Genomic DNA, 22,837 nt, shown 5'->3' with positions numbered 1-22,837 from the left:
TCTGTAGAAATTTGAACCCTTTCCGTTCGTTTGTTTATCTAATATAGGAAGAAAAAGGGGGAGTTTGCTCAGTCGGTAAAAGTAGGAGTACTATCGTGACCTTAATTCGTACAAACTTAATACGCCATGGAACCAGCCTAAGATGGTTCGCATTGATCTGGGACGCAACCAAATGACCTCTGTGAAGTTGCACGCATTGCGAAACTTCACCAAAACCCAGAGAAGATATATGGATTTGTACCTTACTGCATCTCTCGCTCCGCTGTCTTCTCTACTCCAATTTCCATTTCGTGAGTCACTCCAATTGCTACATACTCATTTCTTACCATACATAGGCATACGTTTATTCGGCACATTCGGGTAAAATGCTCAGAGTTTAACGGCAATTAGCGCTAACTGAAATTGTCAAATTTTTTATCACCTCTTTGAAATTGTCTCCGAATGACTATGAACAGATCCATTTTCTACCTAACCGGTAAGTTGTCATTCATGGAAAATTTTTCAGATTTGAGGTTATAGGCAGAACCAATACCGTCGTACGTAGAATGCTTTAGAGATTACCGTGAAAATCATAAACAAAAAGCTCAAAACCCCATAGAAAACTCAAGAAAATTTTATACCATAAATATTCAAAATTTCAAAGGAATTCCTATAAAAATTCTCGAAATTCCATAAAATCCCCATAAAAATTCCCAAAACCCCATAGAATTCCCCGTAGAAGTTATCGTTCATGACAAATTTTTCAGATTTCGGGGTATATACTACAGGAAGAACCAATACCGTCGTACGTGGAATGCTTTAGAGATTACCGTGAAAATCATAAACAAAAAGCTCAAAACCCCGTAAAAAACTTGGGTAAATCTTATACCATAAATATTCTAAACTTCAAAGGAATTCCTATAAAAATTCTCGAAATTCCATAGAATCCCCATAAAAATTCCCAAAACCCCATAGAATTCCCCGTAGAATTTGTCATTCATGACAAATATTTCAGATTTCACAGGAAAAACCAATACCGTCGTATACAGAATAATCTAGAGATTACCGTGAAAATCGTAAAAAAAAAGCTCAAAACATCATAGAAAACTCAGGAAAATCTTATACCATAAGTTTTCAAGACTACAAAGTAATTCCAATAAAAATTCTTGAAATTCCATAAAATTCTCATAAAAATATCCAATACCCATAGAGATTCCTATAAAAATTATCAAGACCCCATAGAATTCCCCATAGAAGTTGTCATTCGTGACAACTTTTTGAGATTTCAAGGTATTATACCACAGAAAAATCCAGTAACGTCGTACGTAGAATAATTTAGAGATTACGGTGAAAATGGTAAAAAAAAAAAACTCAAAACCCCGTAAAAAACTCGTAGAAAATCTTATACCACAATTTCCGATAAAAATTCTCGAAATTCCATAAAATTCCCATAAAAATATCCAATACCCATAGAATTCCCATAAAAATGTCCAAAACCCCATAAAATTCCCATAAAAATTTTCAAATCCCCGTAGAATTCTTGAGTAAAATCGTACGAAATTTGCATTAAAAATCTCTGACAAGTATTCAGAATACTCTTACCAAGATTTCCCAGAGTCCGATGGAATACGCAAATCTGAATTTAAAAATCTTTCTCTTTCGAGTGAATACCATCAATAGAGTACAGCGGACAGTTGGTGCCTAGATTTGAGTAAAATAAATCTTTCATTGACCATGTGATTATCCAAGTAGGTACATACCTTTTCGCCTAGAGCTGAATAGATGAATAATCATAAATTCACCCAATTACACCCACGTTTATATCGTAATCATGACTGTAATTGCGGATCGAATGCTGTTGGAACTCGAAGCGACTAAAAAAAAAAGTGACGTGCGTGCGCCGACTTGGAATTGCAAAAGTTAACGAAGTGAGCATAAGCATAGAGCCATTTAATCTGCACGAAGACCTGCACACGTAGCAACGCCATATTCCCCGTACTTGCGGCTTCAACATACGATCCTTATTTGGCCGTGTAAAAAAACAGATCAACTCATCATGTCGTTCTCTAACTCTGCGATCCTACTTTATTTTATTTTTTATCCATGTACAGATATGTATGCATGCATTTACGATGTAACATGTAATTTATATTCACGTTACAGTTAATTACGATAGATTTTAGTTGCGTAATTATTGTTTAAACGTCGATGTCACTATTGTTATTATTGTTATAGGTTTGCTGGTATAATTGATCAACCCAATTCGGTTCTGTATTGTACGTACGTATAAAGCTGATTGTTCATTAAATAGTCAAGTCCAATTACTTACACGAAGAATACTATAGTATTAGTTATTACTTCTCGCATGATTGTGACTAACTTTTTCACTTTAGAAATTCCTTCACTTTTCCAAGTCTTTCATAATCATAATTTGACTATCTTTTTAGAGTGATGCGATGGGGTTGAAAAATGTGTAAAAATTCGCAAATAAATCCCATGAATTATTCGGAATACTAAATTCCTCAAATTTTACGTTCAGCAATAAGAATGGAAGGTAAAATATTCTATAACACTACAGCATGTGAGATAAAGAAACCGCAACATACATGGAAGAAAACCCATGGACAAGAGGAGAGAAAAAGAACGGAAATAGAGAAGCCGAATACCGCTTCAGGCCGGTTCTCAAATAAATGCTGATTACTGAATGGTATCTACTTGCTAATGAAGTCATCGTAAAATTTGTACCCGAAGCGTGTAAACACACGCATACATATAATCTACAAACACAGATCCGAATACATGAATACCGTGTGTAAATAATGATACATGTGCTACACGAGTTGCGAATACATGCGTTTCTACACGATACTCGAAATGACGATGCGTGGTTAAAAAGTTTACAAGAGATTGTTACCGCGAAGAGAAAACCAGTCGTTCCATAGTCTAACAAGCGACGATAATGAATCATCGCTGTATAATCATCATCTTCACTCACTCTTGATGAAGCTCTTCCTTTTCACGAAGGCTTAAAGGTGCAACGAAAAACCAAACAAGCACGTCGTGAACAAAAGTACAAGTTTATCTCTAACAAATATTTGAACAGAGAGGAGAGATTGTGCAGAGATTATAAATTTTTCTGAGAAAAATCTGACAGGTGACGAAAAAATTTGGGAAGAATATTTGGAGGAGGGGGAACTCGAGCAATTTTGAAAACAATATCCCTAATGGATGTAATAGAAATGAATCTTAATTCCAATAAGACAATCTCTGATGTGAATGACATATTGGAAAAAAAATTTAATACGTATAACGTTCAAATGATAAAAACTCTGGGGTTTTTTGCTCAGTCATAAACTGATCCTCAAAAATGAACTGAATAACATTGCATAAATTTTGCATACTAGTATCTATTATAACAGACAAATGTTATGGTTAACGAACATCTGTTGAACGATACTTGCATAAATCTATTTTTATTCAACCTGAAGCTAAGCTAAGCTTGTGAAAAAATTATTTCCCGAGTGATTTCTGGGAATCTTTAAGTATCTAGAGATTTTCAATGTGCTAATTACTACAAAACCTTTTCTCAAACTGTTCATATCTTAGTTAGCTTGAACAGTCATTTCTATTACTGTACAATCACGTAAGGTGGTCGTAATCTATATCTTTTCGAAACACAATGGGGCTGGCAATTTTTAATCTTTTTTTTTTCTTCTCACCCTTGAAAGTACAAATGAAAACAAAAATGGCACAGACTGGTACAATCTGCGCACAAACGAGTGTCATCGACAAAAAATTTCTACTTCAATATCATGAACTGCCGCATTACAAGACACCGCAATCATGCCTACGTGGGTTTAGCAGCTCACCCTCTTCAACCCCCGTTTATTGTCGCTGCAGAGACTTGTGTCAATATTTAGCTTACGTACTGCTAGGAGGCATCATTGACCCGCCTACCCACGTACCTATAACGTAAGGGGTATAAGGTGCTTACCTAACTCTGGGTTAAACTCAGGTGCTTACCCAACTCTGGGTTAAACTCGGGTTCTTCCACTTCAGTCCGGATTTCGTATTTATGGGGAATATCGAGTTGCAGTCGAGGTGAACGAATAACTATTTATGTGGCATGCCTGTAAGCCGCCTGTTTTTTTTTTTTTTTTTTGGTAAGGATAAAGATTTCAGGACGAGCTGAAGGCGAGCCGGAAGCGAGTACTGAAATTATCTGAGCCAAAAAACGGTTTGCTGGCATGCCAGATACAATATTTTTTACGGTATGGGCATTGAAAAGCAAAACGAAGAGTGAGGTTATGTCGCGATCTGTTCGACGAAGCTACTTTATTCGGCAGTTTGGGATGCGCACTTCGAACTGCGCATCAAAACTGCCGAATAAAGACTTTATTCTGCAACTTTGTTCGCTGCCGTGTAAAGCGTCACTTTACGGAACGAAAATTGCCACAAAAAGTAGCCTTTTAAATGCCCATGCCGTAAAAAGTATATTCCAAGCACACCCTTTCAAACTGTTCATAACATCGCCGGCAAGAAAAATGAAGTCGACATATAATTACTGTGTATTCGAAATTTGCAAAATAATTTCATTACATGATTTCCAGTACTGGTACTCGGTACATATACGAGGAAAAATATATGCAACTCGAATGTAAAATAAACCGTACAATGTATGACGAAAGAAAAACTTTTTTGGAATAATAAAAAGTTTACAAAAGAAATGCAAAATTTTTACCAAATTGATTCTTATCATAGTTTCTATAGTAGATGCAACATCATGTTATATATGTGAATATAATAATACACGGGGTTCAGAGTTCGTGAAAATTCAGTATCTGGTTTCTATGATACGTATATATATGTATATACATATTCACATACATGTGTAAGGGTATCGTAACAATGAAAGAATCGCAAACTATGATAATAAATAAGAAGACATTCCTACATCGTATATTAAAACAACATTCAGGACAAAAATAAACGTTAACGCATTTCTCGATTACATAATTATTGTAATATAATATTATACATGAGCAGAGGGATAAATTTGGATTACTCTGATAACGTCGCGGCTACGAAGCAAGATTCGCTCGGTTTTACTTTCCATCGTTTGGAGAAAAATATTTTTACTGCAACTCTTATCTTTGCAATATTATTATGCGTATTCGACGAGCAGTGTTAGAATCTTTAAAAAAAATTGAGCAAATTCTGATCACTATGAAAATGTATGAATCTAAAACCAGAATGTCAATATTTATATGCAGGATACTAATTTTTTAAGTAATCGAAAATTGATTATTTCCACAATGGAGGAAGTTTTTCACTTTAAAAATCTATTTCAAATAATTTATAACAGAGGTAGAATAATTGAAATAATTACTTTTCGAATCACAAGCGATTGCATAATGATAAATTTTAGCGAGTCATGCGTAGCTTGTTAAAAATTGTGTCACAAGGTTGAAGTTCGTTAAGTACGTTAACGTGACGAAACATTGAAAAGACACAATTGCTATTTCGAAAATTCAAAATGACCGAAACAGTTGAATTTACAAATGAATATGAATGTACGTTCTGCTTTATTTATACATACGGTTTACTGAATTTCGGCTAATTTCTAAGTTGCGAAATAACGATTATTCCTAAAATGGAATTGTTATTCACATTAACGTTGCGAACTTCAACCTCATAAGAAATTCACTCGAATCTCGTAAAATTTAGTTCCAAGTCCACATCTAATACATAAAAACAAATTTCTAAGAATTTGAATAAAAATCAGAAAATATTTTGTATATTTCAAATCATTTTCAAATCAGATGATTTATTTCGATTAATTTCCACTTTGTCACATAAGATTCCTTGATTTCCAGCTTATCAAGTAATTTACAATAATTTTCGAGCGTTATATTATGTGATTTCCAATGATTTCCAGTAAAAAAAAACTACAAACAACCACAACCATGTCCTAAGAAATGATTTAGAATGTTGGAAAGTTATTAAAAATCAACATAAATAATTATAAATCACTAAAAATATTGACTAATGAATGGAAATCATAGCAAATCAAAAACAGGAAATCGTTTTAATTGTAAATGATTTTCAATGATTTCCAATTACTCAATTTAAATCCCGATCGATTCTTCGTCATTTCGAAAAATATTTCAATCATATTCAATTTCCTTTGATTTACAATTTCATTTCCAACCGCTAAAAATTCATCATTCTTTATATATTCAAATTGCCTCTTCAATTTTTTTTTTTTTTTTTTTTTTTTTCATTTTGAAAAATATTTAAGTACGTTTTACTCTACGACGTACTAACCGAATATCAACCACCCAACTGCAAGATTATGAATTACGAATTTTCCCCCAAAGTTTGGCTGAAAATTAATTAAAAAATTCTAGAACCTTAATTTCGTTTTCTTATAATTTTCTATAGATATCTGCCAAAATCTAACCTCATTCAAGACCACGTGTTACAAATATTCCCAAACTGTTCCAGAACTTCAAGAGCACTTTGTGTTTTTCAGAATAATTCCAGGATTCAAGAATATATATATATATATAAAAAGCATTTGACACCCAGTGAGTATTGTAAAATTCCCCAAATTTCTTGCAGGAAATTCAACCTGCGCGCCCAGGGTTTGTCACGTGTACCGGGAACATTCTACCTGTCCATAAGCTGCAGACAGACACGTAGGTGGATAGACAGGCAGGGATGTCCCCCTCTAAATACTAATTACGTTACGGACACGCGATGCTTGTCTCCTGCGTATCCCAATAAAGAGGCACGTGACCGCCATCGTGTCACACACTCTCTGGGAATTCGTTGATGTGAGGGGAAGGGGGGGGGGGGAGGGGGGGGGGGAGGGGCAAGCCGCTGCTGCGGACGTGATATAATACGCTGTGGATATACATATATATCTAACACCAAAACGTTTGGTGAGCGACTCTCGATTCGACTTTGTGAGATATTCGAAGCAAGTAATTAAAGTAGTTGTTAAAAATTTTAGTGCTTCATTTATTTATTTTTTTTTTTTTTTTTTTTTTTTTTCATTTACATGTTCATTTCATTATTTTGTGTTACATATAATGTTAGTTGAAATTTTGTATATAAAGACACTTCGGATAATATCAGTCTTGTTATATATGCATCAGTTATTACAGGGTAAATGTTGATTTTTTTTTTTTTTTTTTAAGTGGTTGAAGTTAGTAAAATTAATGTATGGAAACGTTGAAACAGATATTATTTCTTTACATTTTTAGAATGGACGAGGAATTTGAATTTACAAAATCTGAGTTTGTTGATGCTGTATTAATAAAATGAATTATAACAGTTTAGTAAATTTTAAGTAATCCCCAAGTTGCAAAATAACGACTTTTTTCAAAGGTGAATTACTGCAATAACGTTGCAAACTTCAATCTGAGCCCCCCCCCCCCCCCCCCCCCTCTTTGGTTCGGGTCTTATATCTTTTTCTATAAGCGAATTGCATCGATTCAAATTAATTCAGTTAATTCGCGTAAGTGAGTTTAATTAATATGCAATTTCGATTGATAAATTAATTTCAAAATTCTTGTAGAAAATAATTTCACCCTACAAACGAATTGAATTTTTGCATTACCGTTTGAATTATTCTTCTTCGATTATTATATCGTCATTTACAAACCGTTAATGAAATGATTTATAATCAGTTATCTCTCAGATAAAACTCGACCATAATTATATCGAGTCAAAGAAATTCTCTTCAGTATTTCTATTCAAATTTAGAATCTAATTTGTTTAATCTTTTGAAATACATAAAATTTAAGTGCAAAGAAATATTTATAGACAATAGATAAAATTAATGGGAAACAAAAATGTTTATTATAGAGAGCCGATTGAAGATAAAAGTATGTAGACTATAATCGTTTTGGATGAAATATCGATAGTCTAAGAAAAGTAAGTATTTTTCTCACGATCGCAGTAGTAATGGGGAAAAGCGGTGAACGGTTTCCCGGAATCCTTTGAAACGCTGAAATCCCGATAATCCCGATAATCCCAAATCCCTTATTACCGTCGCGATAACGACGCGACGTGAATATTGAGAAGCACTTGCCTGATGATGCAGCAGCAAGTCAAGTCGCACGTGCATCGTCGTACATACATACCTACTTTGCGATTCTGAATCGAATCGAAGTGCAAACGATTGACGTCGAACCCGCGATAAGACGCCTCGTCGAGCGGCGTCGCGATATTGATAACGCTTTTCTCTCTCTATTTTTCCCTTTCTTCGAATTCCCTCTTTCGAGCTGCGGATCTCGCAACTGACTTCAGAAATGACTTTAGAGTCACAGTAAGAGAGAAGGAAAAGAGAAAAAGAAGCGGAAAATTCTCAAATTAAATGTTTTGCAGGAATTTTAAATGGTTCTCCTCTTTGCAAAGAAAAAATGAAACGGAATATTAAAAAAGAAGCTGTAAATGCTATTTCGAAACAAACAACATAAACACTAAAAGTATGCAAATGTTTTTTAAGGCGAAAAAATTTCTTGGAAAAGCAGAAAGTTGCATTTACAAACTTTTTAATTTAATTCTCCTCTTCTTCAACTGAGATTCAAGTTCGTGCCTTTTTGGGAGAGACTATCGACCATGATTTTCTTTTCACTTTTTCGTTCCATTAACGTTGCTTACTTCAATCTCATAAAAACACGCTAGATAATAGATCGTACATTTGCAGCGATTAGTAATGCACTGATAACGAAAAATTGCGTAACGTGTATTCGGATAGATATCGCATTAATGTCCAACCAGCTCTATAGGAAAGAGTAAAAGTAAGAGCAAGATGAAGGATTACAACTTCGGATTGAAAAAATTGAGATACGACTGAAATGAAATAAGACCAAGGACAACGTGACAAGTGAATAACGGAGTGGGAAAAACTCGCCAAACTGACACGCTAAACAAGCACTAAATTAATATTACAACTGTTATATCAATATGTGCATACTTAAAAGTTCAATAATTGCATTTTGATGTACGAAATATTTATCATTTTCTGCACATCTACGACTTTTTGAAAAAACTGAAAACATTGATTCGAAAAAAGGAGCGGAAGTAATAGACAAAAAATTTGAAAATCGTAAATTTTAACTTTTGTTTCTTCGTCGACTTGTGCAATTAGAGGAAAAAAACTGTTGCTACTGGACGATCTGTAAATAATTGATTAGTGAACAGAATAAAGCACACTTAATCGAAATAAGACAAAATATAGGCGCACTTCGCATTTCATAAAGATCGTGAAATACGTTGATCTCTCTGAAGTTGCAAACAATTGACGTTCCGTGGTTTGAAGATTTCCGATTTTCAGATGTTTCAACCGTCAAAACTTTTCGTCTGTATCGATTTAAATAGTTCTAATCAACTACAACCGTTAATTTACATTTATTATGATCAAATAACAGCGGCAGACATTCGAAACAGTAAAGACGAGTTCGCGTTCAAAAAGACCGTGAAATACCTCTCTGAAGTTGCAAACAATTGACGTTCCGTGGTTTGAAGATTACCGATTTTCAGATGTTTCAACCGTCAAAATTTTTCGTCTGTATCGATTTAAGTAGTTCTAATCAGCTGTGACCAAATAACAGCAGTAGGCATTCGAAACAACGAAGACGAGCTAGCGAAAGAAGAAAAAAAGGAGATAGGACGAAATAAGCGAAGAAGTTTTTATCGCGTCGAACAGCTGAGTCGAGGGGTGCATGCAGGGAATTATATTGACAGGTTCGCCACTCACCGCAGACATTGAGCCAGCCCTCAACGCGACAGGGATATTCCAGCTTCATGGCATTGACAGTCGACGACAGGGAGAATCCAAATTACCCGTCTTTCTGTCGACGATCACACTAAGCACATTACTACACCCTGTTATCATCAACAACAACAATAACAATAATAACAATTATCGATGCGCGGAGCGAACGAAGCTAAACCCAGAAACGGTAGAACAACGTCGCGGAATTCCTCGAGCGGCATTTCCTTTTTTCTCTTCTGTTAACTCTTCCGTTCGTCTGGATTCATTGGTTTTATTCACTTTTTCATCAAATAGCCTCGACCTGACGAATCAGTTTCACTTCACTTGACCCACGCTCGCTTTTCTGTCAGCCCGTAAACACCGCACGTATGTTTCGGGTTGCATCAACGCGATCGAAATATCGAGACACTCGTCCAGGCGATACGAACACACCGAACGCGGCACTAGAACTGAGGTCTGAGCCTTTCCAAGACTCGAAAGCCGAAACTCGAAAGGCGAACGGCGCTTGACACCGGCGCTCCACTCGATTTGCCCACCCGCAAGCCGCTGCTCGGTCGGTAATGTAGACTCGCGGTAACCGAATTAATCGATCGTATATTATGTCAAATGGTTTTCTCCGACTATATTGCCAGATCGTCAACACGCTCGCTTTGAGTTACATATTTTATTTATTCAATCACAGATAATTCTCATGGAAAGGCAGTAAAGGAGGGTTGCCTACGAAAGCTTGGACATGTCGTTGTTTTGTTTTAAATCGCATCAAAACTGTTAAGATTTCAGTAGATTTGTTGAATTTTACTTCAGGATGTCTCATTTTATTCAATGGACTATTTTTTTTTCAGGAATTCGATTTTTTTATCACTATCGATAACCATGCAATGTCCTAAAATTAAATGTTTAACGTCATTTGTCAACGTGGTAAGAACGAAGTGCTGCAATAGATTTCTCGTTAACAGTTCTCTGAATAAAATAAGTCATCGTATAGTGAAATCTAACACACCTACTTTACTTTTGTAATCATTCTCAAGCGATTTAAAATGAAGCATCGATATCCAATAAACGCTGGTTACACAGATTTGAAGTTCGTCTAAAGTGCATCTCTAGTGCATCTCCAATTTGTAAACTGCGTAAAAATAAATTTATTGTATTCATGATTTCGACATAGTGAAACTAATCAATTTCACTTAATCAGACCCAAACAGTTTCATTACTAAAAACAGGAGTCATTTTCTCATAATTCACCGTATAAAGAAATAATATTTGAACTCGGTTATTGATTTTACGCAATAATAATACGAAATTCGATTTTATCGTGTCACTGTGCGGTTACGTCATGAACAAGAAAAAACCATCGCAGATAGTCACTTTTTTATTGATATCGAAAAATCTGTTTCCAGTTGGTACTACGCATTTAAATTTCAAAGGCAATCATACATGTATGATTCTTCGGGTTCAAGTTGTCATTACACCCCAATTATTGGGGTATTCATAAATATTCGTACAAGAAATATTTCCGAATTTGTGGGTGGAAAAGAATTTCTCCATTGAAATCGTAGATTTTCAGAACACCCGCCTTCAGATGGAATTGAATCGCATAATGAGTATAATGATTTTCTTATCTCGTCAGTAGTTTGTTTTACTCCGCATTGACAATCGGCAGGGTAGGGTGATATTCAAAATAGTTTCAACGCCATGTTGCATTTTTTTATTTCAAACAGTTTTGAACTAGTATTAACAAGATATATCTCCATTACAAGTAAAACTGTACATACATCTTTATGGTACGCATCTTGTGTTCCATTTTATGACTAAATTTAAATACTTGCAGCTTGACATTTTCAATTTTAAACTAAAACTGAGGAAAACGTTTCGATGTGTCGATTTAAATAAAATTTCCACATCTATACATTTATATTTAATTAATTTGTGAACGAAAGCTGAAGAGTTACATAAGATTACTTTTTCGTCTCTATACAGTCGTTTGTTTTGTTCCGTTTCGATTATCGCCGACGCGACGCACAAATTACACGTAGAATCGCTACAAGTCGAGAGGCGATACGTTAGTCACAACTTGACCTCCTCCGCCATTTCGAGCGCCGCCTAGTGAGAACCTCGAGAAGCTCACAACTGTCAAAATGGCGCTCAAGGCACAAGTCGGTCAGAGTGAGTAGAGAAATAAATTTCTTATTACTGATTAACGGGGTGTAGAAATTAGCGGAAAATCACCGAGGAGTCTAGGGCAAACCCGGGTCACTTGATTCGTGCTATTTCCCGACAAATTCTCGTCCCGTGAGCATGACAAACAAGTCGTAGATACGTGGGCGGATATCCCTCGACGATTTCCCCATCGTTTTACCCGGTCGAAGGTACCGCGATACGTCAAATTTCGGAAAACACGACGCGTCTCTTCGTTCCGTGTTTATGTGGGACTCGTCGAGTTTCACAGGCAGTTCCATGTCTTCTTTCTCGCTCGCTTGCTCTCTCTCTCTCGCTAGCTGTTTCCTTACCTCGTCGCGTTCTGACTTGATCTCCGAGAAAATCGCCGTGACTCATCTCGATAAGAACAGCTATGCAATGACACAAAATAAAATATTACAATACGCAATACAAAATTCGCTTCGTGATATAAGCGGTCTGCTCTAACAGGTTCGCTTCGAGTTTTTCACACGTTCTGAAGTCGTCGAAACTATGTTGACTATAATCGCCTTCGGCTTTTACGATTCGAATCGCTCATTCGCGCATAACTTATTCATGTAAATAACACCGGCTAATTCAATTTTAAAGATACCTTGACCGTAGCGTGAAATAAGAGGAAACGAAGACGTAATATTTAACGTCTGACACTTGAGTATAACGACGAATTCGACTTAAGGAAAAATCGAACACTAATTGTAATTTACCTAGTTTTCCTGTTTTTCTATTGGTCGACAACTAGGGAATCTGTAATTAGTGTACACATCGTTTATTTATCCCCAGAATGCGTACTAGTCGTAATCGGTCTTCATTTGTTTTCATTTCCCGGTTAAAATTTGAAGTTACGTTTTATATTTTGTTTTCAAAAATAATTCGAATATGACTGAAGTGGATCGAGTATTTTTGCATAAAAAAGAAACATTCGTTTATTATTCGATCGGAAAAGCTTATACCGGAAACGACATAAAACAAAAACAAAAAAAAAATCTGCAAAAATATAGAAACGGGAAAACGCTGTGCAGACGTCAACGTCTGATTTTGCTCCGATGCGTCGGCGCGAGTTTAAGGGGTCGTTTCGGTTGGCGTGACGTCATTGGTTCCAGGGGTGGATCAATACGAGACCGTCGAAGATTACAAGAGCACCGGGAGGTCAACCGACGAACGCGGGCTCCTCGTGTTCCGATAATCCCGTTAGCGCTTAGCTTTGCTTTTGCGCACCTGTTTGAAAACGGAAGTCAGATATTGGGAATTGAAATTGATCCCGCGGATCTCTTGCGATCTATTTTTCGCCAATATTTTACTAAAGAAACGATTAGGAAAAAAAACTACGTGGAATTATTGTTTTGTTATTTTTTAATAAAAATGAACAACAATTGCCCAAAAATTAATTAGAAAAGAAAGAAAGAATCGAGTTTGTAAAGAGAATTTAGGACTGCCACTCTATCTGGAAAATTCGGTGCATCAGGGATTTTTGTTTTACCTTTACAATTTTACTTTCTGAAATTAGATGTTACGTTACATTACGAATACGCTTGTATTGGAAAACCGTTCGTTATTATATGATAGGAAAAATTCCTGGAAATGACGAGAAACAAAAAAGGATTCATTTTACTTGGAAATATTTCGGAGTTGTGACAAAATTTTGGAAACACTGAAATTTTATGTTGATACAAATGCTAAAGTTTTAACGAAATACTTGGTATATCTGTATATTCATGTAATTTAGTTTTGAATAAAAAATTTATGTATATAAGTGAATTACGAAGATCTGAAAATACATAGAAAATGTAATTTGTAAATATTGATCACATTTTTTCGTTCCAAATTTGAATTTTAAAAGTCTAGATCTATTTAGAAAATTGAGATTTTTAATATAAAGAAATCTAGAAAAACAGAGAATTTTATAATCCTAAGTCATTGGTCATTCTGAAATTATTTTCTCACTTTTTCACTGAAATAGGTTCTCTCAATTACTTGTATTTTAGGGTAATGGCCAAATCGCATACCTATACAATTTTCTATCGATATAATTGTTCCAATAATCCATTTCGGTACATAATTCCATTGCATAAAGTTTTTCAAATCAAATTATAATAACAATTGCTTCATTTTCTTTCCATCACCGACGGAGCTTATATTCCTTTTCATATCAATCGTCATTGATTTTCTGGTGACTGTATAAATATCATACAACCCACACACAGGCGCGATTATGTATTTCATCATATGTATTCAAACGCTATTCAAATACCAAGGAATTGTATATGGACTCATAATTTATCAGAGCTTTACTCATAGTTTAGAATCGATGGGATCACAACAATTTTTTTGAAACTATGTATATTGAGAAAAGTGTTTCAATAAAAAATGAAATTGTGAATTAAAATCAAGTCTCAAGTAGCTAATTAGATGTTATTCACCCCCAAAAACTTACCATTGTAGCACTAAACTGAAAATTCAAGTTTTCCATCAAGTTCTATTAATCGGGACTTAAGATACATAATTTGTATCGGACGACTTGCAATGAGGACAAAATTCCTGTTACATTCAAACTCAACTGTTCGTACTTAATTTAATACTATGTCAAAGCAAAAACTGATGTAAGAAACACGATGATGGAAGAATATACGATCTCACGTAAAACTGATGAATGTCTTTCAGAGATTATGAATGAAGTCATCAAACAGAAAAAGAAAACAGCAGGTGGCGTAGAATGGAGAATACTGGTCGTCGATCAGCTGGCAATGAGGATGGTGTCGGCATGTTGCAAAATGCACGACATCAGCGCGCAAGGAATAACATTGGTCGAGGACATCAACAAGAAGAGAGAGCCCCTGCCGACTATGGAGGCTATCTATCTGATCACACCGTGCAATCCATCCGTTCAAAAACTCATGGAGGACTTCAATAATCCGACAAGAACAATGTACAAGAGTGCCCATGTTTACTTTACCGAAGGTATGATAATTTCCTTGTGACATCATCGCCAGGCACAGATTCACTCGGACGTGATAAACTGATCGTCATACACAAGACACTCCTCCTCGTTTGATTTAAACTCACCCAAAAAACATCGATTTTATTGTCTTGTTTGTTTAATTTTTAATCGTTTCATTTATGCGTACATTTACACGTGCAGCGTCTGTTTGACCTCTTGAGTATTCTGCAATCTGGGAATTAACTTTGAATTCTTTCAAGCTCGATTAAGTTCCATTATAAAGGTTTAGAGTACCGGTTTCAAATTCAAGTTTTCAGTATTTCTTTCCATCTAGTTGAAATCCTTGAAATCCTTTGCTGAAAAACGTGAAATTGTTAAGAAATGTCTCATTGTTTAATTCTGTTACTAGTTTTAGTTTCAGTTAGAATTTTAGCTTGTTTATTTTCAGCGTGCGATGATGAGTTGTTCAAAGAATTGTCTCAGTCGATGGTTGCTAAATTTATAAAGACACTTAAAGAGATCAACATTGCATTCATACCGTATGAGGAGCAGGTAACTTATTATTTGTATAGTAAATGATAATTCTTCTTTCTTACTCGTATTTCGTGGTATTGGGGCACACTAATCACAAATTTAATATTATCGGATTATTGAACACAACCGAGATCATGACTTGTTGCTATTCCTGCCTCCCCAAAGCCCTTCACAGTTCGACCATGTCCTATCCTTATCAAATGATACACGAACCAGATGTTGCCATTGAATTAACTTTTTCGCTTGCTGTCGATTTGTGCCTGCACTTGCCCAGTTTGCCCGGAGGAGCTGTTCAATGAACTCTGCAAGTCTCTAGCTGCTAAAAAGATAAAAACCCTGAAAGAGATCAACATCGCGTTCCTGCCATATGAATCGCAGGTGAAGAATATTTGCAGAAGAATTTTTTTTTAAACAAATTAGAACAAAAACTGTAAATAATCCTTCTGATGAACGCATTATAATTTAAGTGTAGCGTCCACCAAATTAGAATAGACTTCATTTGTTATTACAAATTTACGATTCTTGCTCTTTTCAAACTCATGATGCATCATCTTGTCTTTATTTTCATCTAAAAGAATAGTATGGCTTACAATTATTTCTTTCAAGCGGGTCAATGGTCAACAAATCAACCTTCCTTCTAACCATTGCTATTCTTCTACTTCTTTTTCTTTGATTCTATTTATTCTTGTTCTTCATTGCATGCGCATGTGCTTAATCATTAGTCAACGGTATTCCGAAACCCTACTCATTTACAATCAGAGTGCTCAGCAATTTGGAAAGCCTGGACATCTCAGGGTGTTCAATTTCGCAAAGAAATCTCAACGAATCTCGTAAAAGTTTTTACACAAATGTAAAATCTTGTAAGAAATTTAAACCGTTTGTAATGAACTTGTTCTAATTGAACCTCGTCACTCGAACTGGACACTCTGTCTGAATGATTCATGTGTAGTTAAAATGCAGTCCGTATGTATCTGTTGAATTGATTATCTTTGCTAGTCATACCATAAGTAAATTACTATTGCTTTGCTTCATCAAGTGTGACTCTATCTATAACATCTAATTTAACAATTAACGGCTTGCAGGTATTCTCGTTGGATTCCCCTGAAACGTTTTCCTGTAGTTACAATCCTTCATTTATAAACTTGCGAAATGCTAACATGGAGAGAATCGCTGAACAAATTGCAACGCTGTGCGCTACTCTTGGGGAATATCCGTCTGTAAGATATAGAAGGTGTGTAACAATAATCTAGTGCACAACATCGTTTCGAAACTATCTGCCAAAGTGTTGATACAATTTTTACTTCTTGACTTACAGCGACTTTGACCGCAACGTCGAACTGGCGCAAATGGTCCAACAGAAACTCGATGCCTACAAAGCTGACGAGCCGACGATGGGCGAGGGACCAGAAAAGGCGAGGTCTCAGCTTCTTATTCTCGATAGAGGATTCGACTGTGTCTCTCCACTTCTACACGAACTTACTCTACAGGCTATGGCCTATGATTTACTAGAGATAGAGAATGATGTCTACAAGTACGTCTTACAATCTGTTTTAACAATTATCGTAGATTACTATCCACGTCGTACCGTTTTATTTTTTTATTTTTCTAATTCATTTTCAGTCAATTTGAATCGACGACTTGCTAATCATGTTTATTACTGAATTAGGTACGAAGCATCCGCTGGACAGGCTGAGAAGGAAGTTTTACTTGATGAAAACGATGAGTTATGGGTCGATCTGCGGCATCAGCACATAGCTGTCGTATCCCAGTGAGTGTCCATAAGTTTTTGTAGCATATTTATACGCCTTGCTTCCGAATATACATGAATTTAGTGTTTTGTTTCACCCAGAAATGTAACAAAGAACTTGAAGAAGTTTACGGAATCTAAGAGGATGCCACAGGGGGACAAGCAAAGCATGAGAGATCTTTCGCAGATGATTAAGAAAATGCCACAGTACCAAAAAGAGCTCAGCAAATACGCGACGCATTTACATCTTGCCGAAGACTGTATGAAACGTTATCAGGGAAACGTCGATAAGCTTTGCAAAGTTGAACAGGTACGCGTATTATTTGTATCATTGCATTCCAAAAACAATTGACATTCTCTATTCGTACAATAATATTCAATAATGCCTCGACCTTTCGGCTAACTTGATCTAAATCAAAATGCTACTTCTATTCTACACAAATTATGTGACGATGCATCCCATTCTCTTATTTCAGCTGCATTGCCAATCATTGTCACATAATTTGCATAGAATTAAATTCGCCCTTTATTTCAGATCGAAAACAAGTTAGCTGGAAGATCAAGACAACAATGAATATTACAGTACCTTGAATAATTGAGATCTGAATCTCAAGGAATCTAGTGACTGTCAAAAAATTTTCACCGCAACATCAGTCGAATTGTTTTATCGTAATGCTAAACGATCTCACGCGATTTTGGGATGAAACAACGTCAGGAGGACAATTGTAGCGATAAATTTCCTTGATAAGATTGAAAAATTTATCTTCATACTTTGCAGGACTTGGCAATGGGAACGGATGCAGAAGGAGAGCGCATAAAGGATCACATGCGTAATATTACGCCAATTTTACTCGATCAAACTGTCGATAACACAGACAAATTGCGTATAATAGCCCTTTACGTTATCAGCAAGAACGGCATTACAGAGGAGAATTTGAACCGTCTTGTTCACCACGCGCAAATATCACCAGACGACAAACAGACCATCGTCAATATGGCGAATCTTGGCATCAACGTTGTCGTAGAAGTAAGTGAAAGTATCTATTTTCCGTTAAATTCACTGGAAGTGATTAGAGCTGTGAGAAGGAGACTAGCTGACTAAAAAAATGAGACCAAAAATATGAATAAGTGTTACGTTATGCATAAAAACGGGTCCAAAATTCGGTAAACTCGTTCAATTTAACTCCACAATGTTTCAAGTTCACCGAAAAAGGTTTTTTTCTTGTTAAGCTTAAACTCAAAAGGCCTGCGCGCATTGCACAACGCATAATATAATTCTTACTACAAGTCAGTTAAACTACAGTTGCATAAAGTTTTAGTTTGCTTTCACTCGGTGCTGTGCAGGGCTGTGTCACATATTGCTCGCAAACCTTAATGCTGTCCCTAGTAAAATTTTCCTCCGATTACTTTGGTGTGTAGTCATTTTTTTAATCAACTCCATTACCGATAAGATGACTTGTTTACATCTAATGTAAAAATTGCGTTCTACAGGGTAACCGCAAAAAGATGTACACCATAACTCGTAAAGAAAGAATAACCGAACAAACCTACCAGATGAGCCGTTGGACTCCAATTATCAAGGATGTAATGGAGGACTGTATCGAAGATAAACTGGACAGCAAGCACTTCCCGTTTTTAGCAGGACGGGCAGCAAGCTCCGGATATCACGCACCGACTAGGTAAACACAGAAAACTTATCCATCTTTTAGAGTAATTTTCCGCACTCGCAGAGTCTAAATTTCGTCTCAACATTTTCAGCGCCCGCTATGGACATTGGCACAAGGATAAGGGTCAACAAACAATCAAGAACGTACCCAGAATGATAATATTTATCGTCGGTGGCGTTTGCTTCTCGGAAATCCGATGCGCATACGAAGTAACGAATGCATTGAAAAATTGGGAAGTCATTATCGGTAAGACAAGACGAATTAGTTTATTACTTACAAAAGTGCCTTTTTGAAAGTGAACTAATTTAAAGAACTGGCAGAAGCAGCAAAAAGTTGAAAACATGCTGTGCCCGGATGATATTTAAGTTAAACGACATATTGATTCTTGCAGTTCAGGGGTCTGAATTTCGATTTAGCATGTTTTCACTTCGAGCTCCTGAAGTGTTTCTAATTCAAGATTTCCCTAAACGTATCCGATTTTTGTTACAGGTTCTTCGCACATAATCACACCAAAATCTTTCCTGATGGATTTGAGTAAGCTGCATGTGTAATGACTGATCGTTTAAAGAATAACATTACATTCCTGCATTCAACGTTACGCAAAGATTCTTTGATGAACCTGCAGTTAGTATTCATAGCCTTGGTTTTTGTCAGTATTATCAACCATAGATAAGAATTATAATGAATTCTTCGTGTCAATTCATATATATGTATTAGCGGGTCCTGTCTTATATACTATATGTATATGCACGTATACACTGTAGCAATGGTATACGACGAAGTATGATAATTATGCCTGAACCTTCTAAAAGATAACAAAGATTAGTTTTAGACATTTAGCCAATAAATGAATAGGAAAAAAGGAAAAGAAATAGAAAGCGAAAGAAAGAATATCAGAGAGAAATAATTTATACCCAAAATTAAGTGCCTGTATGGTGGACAATTCGTTCAAGATTTATGCGTTGATAATGCTGATAGCGACGTAGTGTTCATATATGAAGTATGTGTATATGATGTAGTACATACATTTCCAAGCAATATACTATGTTTAACCATAAAATCATCCGCTACTTTAAAATTTCGTCGAATGTGAGTAAGAAAACCTGCGTGTAAGAAAAATATTAGTGATAAAATGATGATGTAACTGTGTACATTTTTCTTTCAATTTTCTCTAATTTTCCGTTATTGACTTGCGAATTATTTTTCTCAAAATTATCGTCAATCGTGAATTTCATATCGTTATTATTTTTAATTTATTTAATGACTTTAAACTTAATTATTTTGTATACGTATATCGAACGATTTTCAGTTTAATATTATCGAGTATATTTGTAAGAGACAATTTGTTGAACCCTTTAGCGGTTCTAACGCGAATCAGATTCTCTCTAATAATTATTAACAATGTTGCGTCAAAAATACGTAGATTGATTGTACTTACCGAACTTGTCCAGTCGCGGTTTTGCGTTACGTAGCTCGAGAACAACATACAACAGCCCTGTTTTCGCCATCGATGAAGATAATCAATTAATACCTTCTACCTGGCAAACTATAGTCCGCGATGACTTCAATTATGTATTTAGCTTAAGTGAATAATAGTACCGGTGCTACACGTAGGTTCTAGAAGAATAGAAATCTGTGTTTCCTCATGTATGTTTACTTTGATCGCCGTATATAACAATCACGAGTTGCACCTAAAGCTGTATAAATCACTCGCCGCTGTTTTGTGAATAATAACGATAATTCAATAATATATTGAAACTTACGATCAAATTATACTACGAATTACGGCATGTACTAAATTATTCATTATATTATACCTATATTTTAAAATAAATGAAAATAAATTGTATAGATTTCAAAAATGTTCAAGTATATAATGCGTGTTATACACACACATTTATATATATATATTTATATATATAATTGGTGTTCACGATCAGTCAGTGTAATATTATCCGTTACTTAAGATAATTTTTAATATATGTATTAAAATATTATTATTATTATTATTATTACTATTATCATTGTTATCATTATTAAATTCACAATATATATATATATATATATATAAATTATATAATATATATAATATAATATATACCTATGTATCTAGCTGTATGCTAAATGAAGTGTTCTGCTTATAAAGGCCTATACATGTCATCATCAAATGAACTACGGCGTTATTCACTCGTGATCGGTATTTAATCCCTTCGTAATGAAATTATAATTTAAAATAGTGATTTTTTAAATATAATTGACTTCTAGTTTTTGCCATTTTGCGTTATTTTTCGTTTGATGGCAAAATTGTCAAAACGGTATGAACGAATACTATGAAATCGAGAAGAGAAATCTTCGAATGGAACGAACATGAATGAACTTGAAATGTCATCGATGGTGTTAGAATGAGTACAAAGTGAATCAATTTTTAAATCTACATCTAACAACAAGCTGAATGAAACAGAATCAATTTCTTGTGGACAGAACTGCGGCTGCGCAAAGCGCGCATATGAATGTCCGTGGACTTGCGGCTTTGGCACTCTGCGCATCGGCATGCATCCTTGGTTGCTCTTAGTGTGGCGCCTATCAGTCTGATCCGTGGCATCGATAATCTCCGATCTACTGACTATTTTAATCGATCTTTTTTAAGAGTCTAATTTTAAATAAACAACAATCAGGTTACGATTTGTTAACATGAATTTTATATCACGTCGGATCAGGTACAGAGAATTTTTCTTGTGGTGGCAGTAAAGTAATTATTAGATGTACATGGCGTAACTATAACTATTTATAGTATAACTATTCGCAAATGTTGTTACAATGGTATATTTTCTGAGACCTGTCGACTCGCGATGAAACCTAAAACTCTGCGTTAACATTCTGCGTATACGTCATCAGGTCAATTTGTACAAGAATATAATATTATATGTTTAATAATATTTATATGTAAGATCGGACTCCGAATCGTTACTCACCCGATTTCTCCGTACTTTAAAGTATAATTATTTACACGCATACAAATTTTCTCAAATAAATCTCTGAGCTTCTAAATTCCAGCAATATACCTATACGTATTATACACTACTGTTGGAAATTAAATATATAAATGGCGGATTTTTGAATGAACTTAAACATTCACGTTTTAACAAAATGTTGAGTTTCTGCTACTGCATTGTTCAATATATATAAAATAGTCTTGACCTCCTTGTATTAATGTAAAATGAATTCTTGGATATGTAGGTCTTTTAATTAACAACAACCAATTTGATGTCAACGTTTCGACTCTGGATTTGAGTCATCTCCAGGACTGATATTTATTAATTCATCTGCGGAACGAATGAAAAGTTATAAACAGCTTGCGATGTGACGCAAGGCTAAATTTAAACGTATATATAGAAAAAAAATTGCAAGAAGAAACTAACCTTTACACAATTTAACCGAAGCTATACTGAGATTTAGATACCTAAGTTTAACATAACATAATAACCGAGGTTTTTAAAAAATTGTCAAATTCTTGTTCTAGCTGATGGGTATACCCATCCAAAAAACTGTGCCATCCTGCCATATATATAAAAAATGTTAAACTTAGGTATCTAATATCAGTATAGCTTGGGTTAAATTGTGTAAAGGTTAGTTTCTTCTTGCAATTTTTTTTCTATATATACATTTAAATTTAGCCTTGCGTCACATCGCAAGCTGTTTGTAACTTTTCATTCGTTCCGCAGATGAATTAATAAATATCAGTCCTGAAGATGACTCAAATCCAGAGTCGAAACGTTGACATCAAATTGGTTGTTGTTAATTAAAAGACCTACATATCCAAGAATTCATTCTACATTGTTCAATATAGAAATTGTATTCATTTATCGTGAGTAGTCACCAGATGTCACTAGGTGTTCGGTGTTCGCCTGAGCAAAGACGTTAGAAACTCTAACAAGTTCCGCCAATTGTGTCAATCTTCCAAAAACATTTTATTCATAAACGCGCAACAT

General features: G+C 35.1%; 2 protein-coding genes and 1 long non-coding RNA gene across 5 annotated transcripts in view; 1 reads left to right on the top strand and 2 right to left on the bottom strand.

The window, feature by feature from the left end:
- The window catches only part of LOC124406318 (ras GTPase-activating protein raskol), a 202,141-nt gene extending 191,937 nt beyond the window's left edge, over positions 1-10,204 (bottom strand). For both annotated transcript variants that reach the window (XM_046881701.1, XM_046881702.1), the window contains exons 1-2: positions 9,936-10,204; positions 9,752-9,888 (exon numbers count right to left, since the gene is read on the bottom strand). In XM_046881701.1, the coding sequence (XP_046737657.1) occupies positions 9,752-9,800 (49 nt within the window). In that variant the 5' untranslated portion in view covers positions 9,801-9,888; positions 9,936-10,204. The remainder of the gene's footprint in view (positions 1-9,751; positions 9,889-9,935) is intronic.
- A 1,647-nt stretch (positions 10,205-11,851) lies between these two features.
- LOC124406319 (protein ROP) lies at positions 11,852-20,752 on the top strand. 2 transcript variants are annotated; one of them, XM_046881707.1, is made up of 11 exons: positions 11,852-11,932; positions 14,624-14,920; positions 15,709-15,812; positions 16,517-16,665; positions 16,750-16,965; positions 17,101-17,202; positions 17,284-17,491; positions 17,960-18,208; positions 18,673-18,860; positions 18,940-19,094; positions 19,338-20,752. In XM_046881707.1, the coding sequence occupies exons 1-11, from the start codon at positions 11,905-11,907 to the stop codon at positions 19,397-19,399; spliced, it is 1,758 nt and encodes a 585-aa protein (XP_046737663.1). In that variant the 5' UTR covers positions 11,852-11,904; the 3' UTR covers positions 19,400-20,752. The 2 variants fall into 2 exon arrangements, with proteins under 2 accessions (XP_046737663.1, XP_046737661.1); XM_046881705.1 differs by lacking the exon at positions 15,709-15,812 and adding an exon at positions 15,349-15,452.
- LOC124406321 lies at positions 19,352-22,288 on the bottom strand. The gene is made up of 2 exons (XR_006929207.1): positions 20,895-22,288; positions 19,352-19,583 (listed from the first exon to the last, which is right to left on the bottom strand). It is a non-coding gene; the product is annotated as an uncharacterized LOC124406321 (long non-coding RNA).
- Between the last annotated feature and the right edge of the window lie 549 nt (positions 22,289-22,837).

This window comes from Diprion similis, chromosome 5 (genome assembly GCF_021155765.1).
Source record: "Diprion similis isolate iyDipSimi1 chromosome 5, iyDipSimi1.1, whole genome shotgun sequence".
Lineage (NCBI taxonomy): Eukaryota > Metazoa > Arthropoda > Insecta > Hymenoptera > Diprionidae > Diprion > Diprion similis.
Note: the sequence above shows the minus strand (reverse complement) of the source record. Positions and strands in the feature narration are given on the sequence as shown.

Bases quoted from the DNA above. Each gene is read 5' to 3' on its own strand.
- LOC124406319 (XM_046881707.1), top strand. From the start codon at position 11,905: ATGGCGCTCAAGGCACAAGTCGGTCAGA. The intron at 15,813-16,516 runs GTGAAGAATATT...AACGGCTTGCAG, and splicing joins TCCTGCCATATGAATCGCAG to GTATTCTCGTTGGATTCCCC. The intron at 19,095-19,337 runs GTAAGACAAGAC...TTTTTGTTACAG, and splicing joins AAATTGGGAAGTCATTATCG to GTTCTTCGCACATAATCACA.